The 12,955-nt window shown below is 42.5% G+C and overlaps 1 protein-coding gene across 5 annotated transcripts in view; it reads right to left on the bottom strand.

Annotated features, from left to right (window-relative positions):
* Positions 1 to 12,955, bottom strand: part of LOC311160542 (tumor protein D52-like) — a gene marked incomplete at its 5' end in the record, with an annotated part of 123,690 nt that overhangs the window by 98,112 nt on the left and 12,623 nt on the right. The window contains one exon of one of the 5 annotated variants that reach the window (XM_084217408.1): positions 1,894 to 2,071. The exons of 3 other annotated variants lie outside the window; for them this stretch is intronic. In XM_084217408.1, coding sequence (XP_084073534.1) covers positions 1,894 to 2,071 — 178 coding nt within the window. Of the gene's footprint in view, positions 1 to 1,893; positions 2,072 to 12,955 lie in introns of those variants that run through there. One more of the 5 variants, XM_084217409.1, reaches the window with a different exon arrangement.

Below are 12,955 nucleotides of genomic sequence, written 5' to 3'. Positions count from 1 at the left end.
TTGCTATGTAAAATTATTACTACAGCTTTCAACTTGTTACCTTTTGTTACGTTAGTTCTCTTGCATCGTTGGATTGTGAAGGACTTAAAATTCAGTCATTTGGTAATCTGTTATAACCAAGTTTAACAGAACATTTCATGTCGCTCAAACAGAATAAAAAATCTATTTGGGAGGAAAAAATCATAAATACTTAGACAGTATTGAGAAAATTTACCTAGCTTTAAGGTCAGTTTTTAGGTCTGTATTTCTAACATTAACATATTTTCCCAGCAGTTTATTAGATCTACTTAAATGAACCAAATAAAGACATGAGCAAGTCAGTTGATTAGGACTTCATGGGTCACATTCAGGGAAATGGCATTTAAGTCCCTATTATTCTGCCAGGGTAGGCAAAGCATTAGAGTAATTCAATTAACACTCAGTTTTTCTGATTTGGGGTTTGCTTTGGCCAATTTCAATCCAAGTTCATGCTCCATTTTGACCAGAAGTCCCTACCTCCCTGGCCTGAATTCAGAGATCAGCAGCAAAGAGGAGCAGTTTCAAGAAGTACTTTTCATTTTGGATGAGCAGCCTCGGGGTGGGAGTGGATTAACCTCCATAAAGCTCTTTTTTACACTGACATGTTCTGCATGCGACACTCAGAATGAGCATTGTGGTTATCACTATACAGTTGGCAAAGCTAAATAAAAAAGGTGCTTGTTATAGTTCAGGAGAACAAGCTGTTGCAAAGTTATAAGACCACTCTAACATTTAAGTAACATACAGTACTACAGAGCATATTTACTCTGCAGTATATAAGAAAGATCAGATTTAAGTGCTTCCTGTTTATCTCAGTGAAGAAGCCAAGGTGAGACATATTTCTTCAACCTGAGGGAGAAAATTCTTGGACTTCTCCCAAATGCTGATTAGATATTCATTCAAAGCGAATGAAAAAGAAAATAAAGCCCAGAAAAGGCAGTGATAATGGTGATGCATTATCACCTGACACTGAGAGCTGCTTCCCCTCTCCTTTAGAAAAGCTGGGAGAAGCAGTAATTGCAGAAGTGAATGCTGATCACGGTTTCCCAGTAGCCCCTGGCTCATCAAGGTCACAAAGAGGGTTGTTAAAGTTCCCACAGAGGTTCCCCAAGGGATGCATGTTTCTTTAAAATTTTAAGTAACAAGCCCATTTTAAAAAAGTTAACACCTGTGTAACTTTGCTTTGCCACACCTTAAGTAGATCTAAGCTTTCTATATTAAAAATTACTTTGGAAGATTACATCTGGCAGCAAAGAATGGAAAGGAATGATGACAGTAAAACCAGACGACGATGTGTTGGGAGGCACAGCTACAGGTGTTCTGTACAGCAGGCAAGAAACTCATAGGGTTAAGCGCTATGTGGACACCACTGCAGCACAGCACAGGGCAGCCCCAATACCGTTCATATCTGCAGGTGGAAGGCTTGCAGCATTCTAAATGCTAGGTGGAATGGAATAAAGGTTTTAGAGGGCATTTTCATTAATCAGTGAGATTTTCAGTATTAAGGCAAAAGCAGATTTTAGACTATCCAGAGCTCTGAAGTCCTACTAAAAATGCAATTTCTACCTCCACCCCTGTAAAAATCTAATAGTTAAACTAGGCAAATTATTCCAGTCTTGCAGAAGTTTTGTTCCTAATTGTTTTTGCCACTTCATTTTCCCTCAATCCGCCTTTCTGCTGAATAAATAACAAACAATGTAAAGCTGATAATCGTATAACACATGAGATATTATCTACATGACACACTGAAGCTAACACACTCCCAGAATTAACAGGAGGCCAACTTTTATAGATTTTTAATTTGAAAATTTTACAGGTATTAACTGCTAAGCATTTCACATACAGATTTTTAAGGAAGGAAGAGAAGGAAGTTACCAGACTTTGCCAGTGTAGGTGATCCAGGTGGAGAAAGGTTTATGCCAGGCGACAAGTAAAGATAATTTCTGTTCACTCCAGCATTGAAATCGAAGGGGGATTTGTAATCCTCATAAAGATCCATGCCAGACCCAGACAGTTCAGTGCGCGCAGCCATCCTCCTCTTCCAATGAAGCATTCATCTTTGCTCTCTGGGGCAACCCAGACAGCAGGATTCAGAAACCCTCCATTTCTCCACATGACACTCCCTGTGCCTCCTCAGAGAATTCAGCTCTGCTACATATGATAGAGCTGTCTAGCAAGTGATTTCTTAGCCATCCTGTAGCTGCTGCTGTTTACATGGCACAAAGTTAAGTTCCTGTAAATTTATAACTGAGGCTGGACTTAAACAGACCGTTCCTTTAACAAACATTCACAGTGCACCACTCATGGCTTCTGGAAGAGCCTTGGTCCTCTGCAGAACTGCATCAACTGTGTTCAGTCGTTTAAATAAAAAAAGGTCAGCTGACTGCAGCTACACCAGGATATCCTTAATCTTCTAGGACACAAAAGGATTACCAGCCGTAATCTATCCTATATACCATCTGTGTTGGACTTTTTCCTCTGATTAATGGAAAATTCTGTGTGCATAGCTATTTCTCCAGCTGCTTCTATCAGTGTAATAACCACTAGTGAGAACTCAGTCTCTGCTGCCCAGGTATCACACCATAGTGCAAGTTGAGAATAGGAGAGAGCGGCACTCCTCTCTGAAGGCTGGCCTATAAACACCACCTAGATTTATTGATGAATGTTCTAATGTGCATTATGACTTTTGCTCATGAGGCTAAACATATCTGGGTCTGAGGGGGTTTTGTTTGGGGGAGGGGGTTGTGAAAAATTTATGAAGTACACTGTCCCATGTCCTTGGTGCTTCAACCAGCATTGTTTAGAGCAGCCAGTAACAGCAGTAACGCATCGCCTGAAATGTATTTATGTTTTGACACACACACCATAAAGAAAGATCAACTTACATAAGCCATCTGACTTCATGCCAGGCCTTTAAGATTCAACTCTGGGAAGCAAAAATGCTTCTTACCTAAAAGAGGCACTCAGCACAGTTTTGCAGCACTTCACTACATTGTTTTATTTTTATTCCAAGGTCAGCTTCCTTCAGTGAAAACACAAGGCTATTAGCAATGTAGATCACCTTTAGAGCTGAGCAACAATTTCCTCCTAAACCCCACACCTTCACCTGGGATCTTCACTGCAGCCTGTACACAGAGGAGCATAATCAAATGGAAGTTAATCTTTTCCTGCACAGCAAAGACAGAGATGATCAGGCATTATTTCAGAGCAGTGAAGCAACCTCGCAGCATTCCAAAATCAAGTCCAAGCAAAGTAATCCCTGGGCATGTGAGAAGGAAAGCACACCTCTTCTGGAATTTTAACTTCCCATTTCCACTGCAGTCAGTCAGTTGCCACAGGAACAGACCTTCCAGCTAATTAAAAAGCAGATCCTTTAGGCTAAAGACCTACATTCACTTCTGCAGGTGCAGAGTACCTGCAGGTTCGTAACAATGAGAGTGCTGGAGCCTGAAACACAGGTCTCTGCTATTTTCTAAACCTACTGAAAAGAAGAAAATAGAATGCCCCCCTGCATTTCTGACACATGGCTGTGACAACTGCCAGAAATACTGCAAAATTCATCTGGCAAAGGTCAAAGCTTTGGTCACAGATTGTAGTTAAAGCATCCAGAGGCAGCAGAGAACTCTAACACAGCTACAGTAATAATATACTCTATTAACCAAGTTTGTTAATATGAACGGCTACAGATTGTGCTTCACAGCTTTGCCTTGTATAAGTCAGCAGTCAGGGGCTGCCTTCTGTGCAAAAGTCTCAGGCAGTAGTTGTGCTAACTGGGTTAGGCAAAATGACAAGTTATCAGATGTGGCACACAAAGAGTTGGGTGTTTTCTACTATCAATCTCCCAACAGAGAGAGAGAGAGAGAGAAGGGGAGGCTACACCCTAGGACTTTTTCCAAACCCAAATCATTCACTTTAACACTGGTCAGTGCTAGCTAGTTACAACTGCAAGTAGCTATTCTAAGAAAAAGAACCCCTTTTGAAAATCTGTTGATCCCTGCTAACAATCAAGAATACAGTTTCCTAGGCATTTCCTGAAGCAAACATGACATTCTTGTTTTTACAGGAAATTCCCTACATTCAGATTTACCCACCATTCAAAAAAATCTCCTACATCTTTGTAGTGCACAAGTTGGTTTCATGTCCCTAGAGACATCTGGATTGCCAGTCTCAACCACTGACCTGGCCTGCCACCCCTACTTACAGAAATCTGTATGGGCCAAACTCTCCAACACCTCTTCAGTGTAGTCACAGACACATCTGGGATGTGGCCCACTGCTGGATCATACATTTGGCTTACAGGGAAGGTTTGCTGAATTACAAATCTGAGCCTCCACCTGAGAGGCTGAATTCTGCTTTTGTTCCTCCTTATGCATAGCCTGAGCACAAGCCTGGAAGTCACCCAAGACAATCTGTAGTTTTTAGAAATATTACAGATATATTACTGTTCCAAAGTCACTGCCAAGAGAGGGACACCATACAAGTGCTCCTTACTTCAAGTTCCTCTCTTTGCTCAATTATAGTGGCCATACAGATGGGTTGCTTGCTACAACACCTACCAAACACATCACCTAAACACATCAGCCTCCTGCTCTCTTACCTGCTGGAGTTTACAGGAGTGTTGCTCCTCACTTTTCTCAGGTACAAATCCTACCTGGAGATGAAGGAAGCTGTTTTGCTGAACAAGCTCCTTCCTCATCACTTAGGAAAATTTGATGGTCTTCAAACTGAAGTACAAGTCAATCTCTCTGTAAAGAGAAAGGACTGCAGTCCACCCTTCAAAACCTGCTGTAGGACAACTTCTAGACTGTCATTCCTAACTCATCTGCTTCAGGGAAGACAATCTCTAGTTTTAAGAGATCCCCTGCCAGCCATAACAATCCTTTTATCTGCTTCTTCCCCAGTAGTTCCTTAGCGCATACAGGGATTCAGAGCAGAGGAAGGCAGCATTCCCCCATACTGCCCAGAGCCAGTCTAAAGAAGATAGGTTCTGCTCGCTGTGGTGCATTTGGAGGAGGAATGAATCTCTCTCCAAGGGATTTTCTAAATTCAAGTGATAGCCTAAGGAAACAAAGCAGGATGGGGATGACAAACAGCAGCTGCACAGAACCAAGCAGCAAGGTCTTTCTCTGCAGTGTGAAGTTTTCTGACCAGTTTAGCAGCTCTTGATTTAGCAGCAATCAAGATTTCTGTACACTATGAAAACAGGCACATTATGAGGCCTTTCAAAAGGGCCCTCCCATGACCAAAATATCCTGCTGGACGGGCTTCTTCTTCACAATAAGTCAAAGCACTTGCAGCTGGCTGGAAGTGGAACTGAGACTGTAGAGCCATACCCTAATAGATGGATGCTGCCTTCCCAGGGCAAGACACACACATTTCAGTGCTGAAGTTTAAGTTTAGGCTTCTGTTACATGGCTTAGAATAATTAACCATTAATCCTTGAGTATCTCTCTTCTTTGCCCTGCATTGCAAATGCAGTTTTACTGTGTACCTTGGTTATTACTGCAGATACCAGCTGCGAGGCAGTAACTGCAATGATCCTGAAGCCTAAGGAAAGAGCTGTTCCAGAGCCAAGTAGCAGTGGTTTTTTGCTTACTATGCAAGAGATTAAAAGCAAAGATTTTCCTGTTCCAGAACATGGATTCATTTCCCCTTAACACCTCAGGATAAATTAGAGGTTAGTACTTAGTCATCTATGGCATTTTAGAAGCTGGTGTCTGAGAGACTACCACAAAGGTAGATACATACCTTCTGTCAAGGATGCTTGAACCAATCACTGACAAGTTCAACTGAATGTCACAAAGTGTCTGAGGAAGGCTTGGCAAGCCTCAGCAAAGCATTACCATCACAATTCCTACCATTAACTATGTTGTAATCTCCTCTTAAGGTTATAGAGGTGTAATCTCCTGTTAAGGTTACAGAGTGTACTTAAAGCTTTCCCAGGTAACTATTTAGCATTAACAGTCAGTACCGATTGTGCACCTCGTGAATCATAAGGAAGGGAATTCCCTCCACAGCTAGAAAAGCTGTTGAATTTGAGCAAACACCATTTACCAGATATTTGCCTGCTTAATCTCAGGCATGGTTCTTTCTTCACCTAGCACCTGCTACGAAGGTCTGTAGCTTCCACCTTAACCTAAGGCTCTAGCAACAATTTAAGCAATGCAATATAGTATTGAAGCACTTCTACCTTGATGGCAGTTAAGCAAGGATAGGATGTTATGGTAGCCTTGTGGAGAAGCTGCTTTTCCCACATAGAGGTCTAGCAGAACAATAGTTTATACCTGGAAACCTTATATCCTTCTTTCCCTACAGAAGTAGGATGAAATTTCCTGAGGAAGTATGAATGAGTACCACCTCTGGGCTTTGAAGAAACTGAGCTATGTATTCATTAGTGTTTAATACAAACAGTTAAACTCATGAAAGGCTACTACTCATGCCTCAGGATTGGAGGAATGCAGAAGCTACCCTAGGACATGATCTAAACAATATTTTGGACAAAGCTATCCAAATAACAATCCACAAGATCTGCTCTGAGTTCTGCTGTTACACAGGCACCTTCACCACATTGAACATCCTGTGTTTGTGTCCTGATTATACCCGGAGCTGCCAAACTTGTGCACCACAGCTCATACTTTTGGCAAGGCTATCGTGACTCCAGCACTTAAGCAAGCAAAAGAAAATGGGGGAAAAGGATGGGAAGACTTTGTTGATAAAGAGGGGGAAGAGGCGCAAGAAGCACTTGCTCTGTGGGGGCATAGCAAAAAGATTCAGTCTCTTATTTCAACATTGCCTGTGGAGATTCAGTTGCCTTCTCAGCCTATACTTGGTTTGAATTTTAACTTCTGAAGTCTGCTAAGAGGCAAGATTGATAAGAGGCCTTCCAGTAAGTGTGTCTGGGGCAAAGACTTCCAGCCAGGTGGTCTTCCACCACCCCCATCTTTCCCAGGCAGATTCCAATCAGGCAGCAACAGTCAGGCTCCTCTCCCCACTCCAACAGTTTTATATGGCATAAGCCATTTTAAGAGCCATAAATCTACTTAAGCATCTTAAGCCAATCTAGATTCTGTAGCATCAATTTGATCTTAAAAGTCTTACCAGTTTACAGACAAGTAAAGCCTTTCAGCACCTGATCTGAGGCCTTAAAACTGCATTAAGAGAAAAAGATGCTGTGAAGCAAGAGGACAGAAGCCCAAAGACTAAACAAGCCTGAAATTTGTACATTAGTGCTCCTATCATATTGTGCTCTCTCCCCTTCCTTTACCAGCAGACACTTCTTTCACTCCCCTGAGATTTGTGCATGACATGAATGGAGCTGCACAGCTACAGCAATTCCTGAACAGTACAAGCACAGGCTTCTGCAGCCCCGTTAGTAAAGGTCAGCAGAATGTGGCTGAAGGGGTTAAGTATCTGCTGTCTTCTAGCAGGGTACAACTCAACACCATGGTATTCATCTCAGTACTTCAGCCTCCCCCACATGCTTTCTCTGGACAAGCTCTGCCTGATACAACTACATCATTCAGTACAGTTCTTTGTACAGAAATATCTTCTCCAGCACTTTCTTTAGCCTAAGTGCTGCCTTCACTTATTCTTATAAAAACAAAAAACCCAAAGAAAAAACCACCAGCAACAATCACCGCCTCTTTGAAGATGTATCTCCCTGCAACACAAACACTTGCAAATGTTACAGGTAGGGATCAAGGGGTTGCCAGTGCTGCTCTTCTCTTAAACCAAAGTCTCAGCCCACACTATTTCAGACAGCTGACGCATGTCTTGGCGAAGGCAGCAGTTCTTGTCTCTCCTCTCAATCCAATTATAAACTCAGACTAATTTCCTGAGCTCTTGTGAGGGAGTACATCCACGCTCCAGCATATCCTGCGACTAGACAAGCTGATACTACAGTAAAATACTTAACCCATTCATGTCAGACAAAATTCTCTATATTTGCACATATTCTCTACTACCTTGCAAGTGCTTCAGCATTTAGAAGATTAGGCAGAAATCCCAGATTTATGACAAAGTCGTGTGTCTCAAACAGTGCTCAAATGTCATGTTTGTCAGCTCCAACAGTAACAGGTGAAAAGCTTTCCAATTGACGGAAAAGGACCAGGCCAAAGGACAGAGTACCACCCCAGAACCAGTGATCAGAGTTTGCACTGACTTTGGAGAAATCAGATCAAAGCCTGCAAACACAGAGGAACACTTCCAAGTGAGATTAACAGATTCAAAACACTGTCAGGTAGATTTTAGAGGAATGCATTTAGTTATTTCACTTCAGCCATTTATCCCAGTTATGCTGCCATTCTCTATAGACTCTGATCCCTCAGGCAAGAGACTGAGCCTGTCAAAAATGTAAAGAAACAGTGCTGAGCTGCAGCTAGATGATTGCTAGAAAAGATTAGGAACACTGCAGTGCAGAAATGGGATTGTCTCAAGCAAAGTTTCAGTATGTAACCTTGCAATCTAATTAAAAGTTTTACTTGAGTGACTCTGGAGTGACTCCCAGCCTCCCTCAGAAGACAAAACTACTCTTCTACACTCTTAAAGCAAACCTCCCTCTTTTAACACAGCATCCCGGAGCCTCCATTTCTGAAAAGCAGCACCAGGAAAGTCCACCATCCCCACTCGATGTTACCAGGTCCCACCATGAAACTGACACTGAGGTTTTAAGAACAAAGCAAATTCAATTGTACATTAGACAGAATTATATATTGTATATCTGAAATTAAAAACACCAAAAAAAGCACCCGCTGTAGTTTTAGCAGTACCTTAATAACACCAACAAAATCTTCATTGCTTGTGGTACTCAGTAGCTCCCACCATATAATTACCAAGTTGATGCCTGGATTTGATGTAGCACAAAATTTGCATCATTTACTATCAAGGGCAGAAGTACGGAAGCAACCAAGCAGCACACAATTTGATGCAAGCAACAAGGGTTTAGGGTAAGTACTTCACAAAATCCATTCTTGAAGATACTCAAAAGCCATCTGGATATGATCATCAAGGTGGACATGGATATCGAGGACCAGCAGTCTTTACTATCTTTACACAGATAATAGCATCAAATGCACATTCAGCAAGTTTGTAGATGATACAAAGCTGCACTGTGTAGGTGACAGAACAGAAGGACAAGGTGCCATCCAGAAGGACCTGGAGAAACTCAAGAATGGGGCCCATGAGAACCTCATTAAGTTCAACAGGTCCAAGTGCAAGGTGCTGCACCTGAGTCAGGGCAATCCCAGATATAAGTACAGGCTGGGAGAAATCCTTGAGAGCAGCCCTGCAGAGAAGGACTTGGGTGAATAAAAAGCCGGACACGAGCCACCAGTGTGTGCTTACAGCCCAGAGAGCCAAACACAGCACAGGCTGCATTGAAAACAGAGTGACCAGCAGGTCAAAGGAGGTGATTCTCCATCTCTATATTGCCCTTGTGAGACACCACCTAAAGCACAGCATCCAGCTCTGAAATTCTGAGCAAAGAAGGGCATTGACCTGCTAGAGCTGATCCAGAGAAAGGTCACAAAGATGATCTCTCTATGAAAGATCCTACAATGACAGGCTGAGGAAGGTTCAGCCTGAGAGGACTCCAGGGAGGCCTTATTGTGGCCTTCCAGTATCTGAAGGGGACTTGTAAAAGAGGAAGAACTTTGTAGGTAAATAGTGACAGGACAAGGGGGAACAGTGTCAAACTAAAAGAGGAGAAATTTACATCAGACATTAGTAAGAAATTATTTTCTCAGAGAGTGGTCAGGCACTGGAACAGGTTGCCCAGAAGTGGTAGATGCCCCATCCCTGGAAGTGTTTGAGGCCAGGTTAGATGGGCCCTGAGCAACCTGATCTAGTTAGTGGGTGGCATCCCTGCCCATGCCTGGGGGTTGAACTGATGAGTGCTAAGGTCCCTTCCAACTCAGACCATTCTGTCATATGGTCCTGGTGGGCAACCAACTCCAGGTGGCCCTGCCCTAACAGAGTGGTTGAACCTCCAGAGGTCCTTCCCACCCTAACCATCCTGTGATTAACGCAATGGCTGTAATAAGTCACAGGCTGCTCCTCCAGATTCTCCAAGGATCTTCCAGGGACCTCTCCAGGAACACAAGGGGTCCCGGCGCCCCGCCTTAGGGCGGGTCTATGGCCCACCCTTTATCTTACAAATACCTACCTGCTGACAAAATAAAGTTGTATTTTCTCCCACACTTTCTAAATTGAGATATGGACAGAGACTTCATGGGAGACTTTTCACTTCTGCACATCTACCCAGTGTACTCGAGTATTTTGACGGCTGACAAGCGAAGCAAAAGCATTTGCAGCAGTAGAGACTAAACTGTTTTCTGTTACGAGGCTGCAGGAAAAAGCTGACAGATTCTGAGAGGGGAAAAAAGTCTCCTGCATTTTCATAAAAGGGACAGGCCTACACTTCCCTCACTAAATGAATGAGCAAGCAACTTTTTGGGCCTGACATGTGACTCCAGACACAGAAGCTGCTCCTGGAAAGTACAAAAGCCATCTACTTCTCCCTGACACCCCTTCTCCAGGAGGGAAGTGAATGTATGCCTCTGCAGAAGGAAGAGTTCACTCTTGTACAGAAAGAAAAAGTTGCAGCAGACAAATAAACTACCCATGTCACTGAATTAAAGCTGTCTTTCAGCAGGAGCCTCTCCTCCTTTTACCCTTTATCAATTGTACAGAACCCAAGGAAACTAGGCTCAAGTTAAGCCTTTGAATTCCCTTCTCAGACTCCTCAATTTATTTTTCCTCCACTCCAGTGCAGTTTCCTTTACTCCTCCAGTAACTCTCTCTACTGCATGCTCTCAGGTTCCCGTAGCAAAGTTCCTCAGCCCAGAAAAATGCTGATACAAAAGCTTCCAAACACATGTCAGTTCATCTAGAGATGTCAGCTTGCCCTTCAGAAGCACTGGGAAAGTCACTTCCAGCTCAGGACACAGTCATTTTTAGCACAACCACACAAATCTCCCCAAAATAGTCAGAGCACAGTAATCTCCATGTGAGCTTCCACAAAGGATGCACACATAACACCAAAAGGAGTGACATTCTCTAGAAGTACTGCTCATTTTACCACACACAAGTTACTGGTTGCATGGTTAAGCTGCACTCCTACTGTAGCCTGGCACCTTATTCTGCTATCCATGATAAAGATCCACTTTTTGCTTAGCAATAATGACAAACTACCAGATTTTTTCCCTTCTCAGGACTTGACTAAGTAAGTTTATGATTTTGACTTGTACTGTCAAACAAGTGTAATTACATAAAACCGAAAGTACAATTTCTCAAAGGCAAGCAACTGCAAGTAGCAAGCTGTATAGAAATCCTATTAACATTTCTGCTGTTGGCTTATCTGAGAGCATAGTATGAAATATCTGTGAAACTGTAAAACTCTGCCTAGTCAGCAGCAAAGTGCACTAGTATGATAAATTCACAGACATATAGCCCCAGAAATGTTTCAGGTCATAAGAACCTGCTCCTGATCCCCCTTCTTCAACCAGTCAATTCACACCTTTAGACCAGTAATGCGTTTTGCTACAAACCCTTCAGAGAATCAGCCTAAAAGGTACCTAAAAGATGACAACAGACACTGAGCCAGGTACAGCTTTTCCAAGCAGATAAGCCCATAATGAAGACAAGCTCTTATTATTCATCTATATTTCTCACACTGCGGAGTTTCAGTGCACCCTCCTAAACTTAAGGAAGTATGACCTAACAAAGCAGTGCTCATGGCACACCACCAGATTGCTGGTATAAAGTACTTGTGCAGCAGCTCACTATTGCTGGGAATCTCTCACTTGAGAACCCAAAATAAGTTGTGTTGTTTTCCCTGCAGCATCAAACTAGACACATTATCTATTCCTTTACAGTCCAGCACTTTACCAGTTACCCATTCAACTGTGCAGTGCTTGAAGTGTCCTGTTCCAGATGGAGTGTGGCTGCTGCTTGCCCATACTGCTAAATTCCACATCCAGCTGGGAGGCACCAATTCCTAGAGTGCTTCCGAATGGATTTGGAGCAATAGCTATCACTACTTAAAGGACCTTGGACACATCCTGCCAGGCCTGCAAATTGGACAAACTCAGGATGTGGGCTTGAATACTTCTGCACTGTTCTTAATCTCATTTAACAGATAAGAGGGAGAATCCTGCAACTGTGCATGCAGAACCAGCAGCAATTCACTAACAAACCAAATGCACTGACCAGCTATTTTTTTCTAATACAATGCAGATAATGCATCTACCTTTAGATTACTATGAATACTGAAGCTGCCATTATATTAATAAGTACTCAGAGATTTTATCCGATTGATATGTCCTTGACTGACTTTTAATGCTGCTTGAGCTAAGTAAATCCTGTTAAGAGACATTTGCCCCTACTCCAAGTCACACTAGGACAGTAAATTAAATTAAACTGTTAGCCTAGAGAGATAGGCCGTCACATAAATCAACAGACAGTCATAAAACCCTAATCACTCCAAAAGCTGAAGGTGGCAAAGATAAGGGTCAAGCAAGTTTGTCCAGTGATAATTCCACAAAAAGGTATAAAGCTTTAAAGGACTCCCAGGCCCTGGAAGACTTGAGCATACCTGCCTCCATCAGATCAGATTTTGGACAGGACATGCTACTTTTTGCTGCTGGGTGACATTACAGGCAACCTGTATTTCCTTTTTAACAACCTACACAGGTTCAGATCATTGAAGTACTAATCTTGCAAGATCTCCAAGCAACATTCATATATTTATGCACCATTGCATCTCTATGCACCATAGCTGTGTTCCAGCCTATTCCATACAAAGGAAAATTTTCCTAAATATCAGCATAGATTAGTGTCCAGGCTCCCTATTTATATTTCACACCAAAGTAAGTAGAATGAGTTTAACTATTCATTTTACTGAAATATATGATAGTGGACAAAACTGGAAAGACCTATC

This window comes from Fringilla coelebs, assembly GCF_963513975.1.
Source record: "Fringilla coelebs genome assembly, chromosome: 1".
Classification (NCBI taxonomy): domain Eukaryota; kingdom Metazoa; phylum Chordata; class Aves; order Passeriformes; family Fringillidae; genus Fringilla; species Fringilla coelebs.
This window is presented reverse-complemented; position numbering and strand designations above follow the sequence as displayed.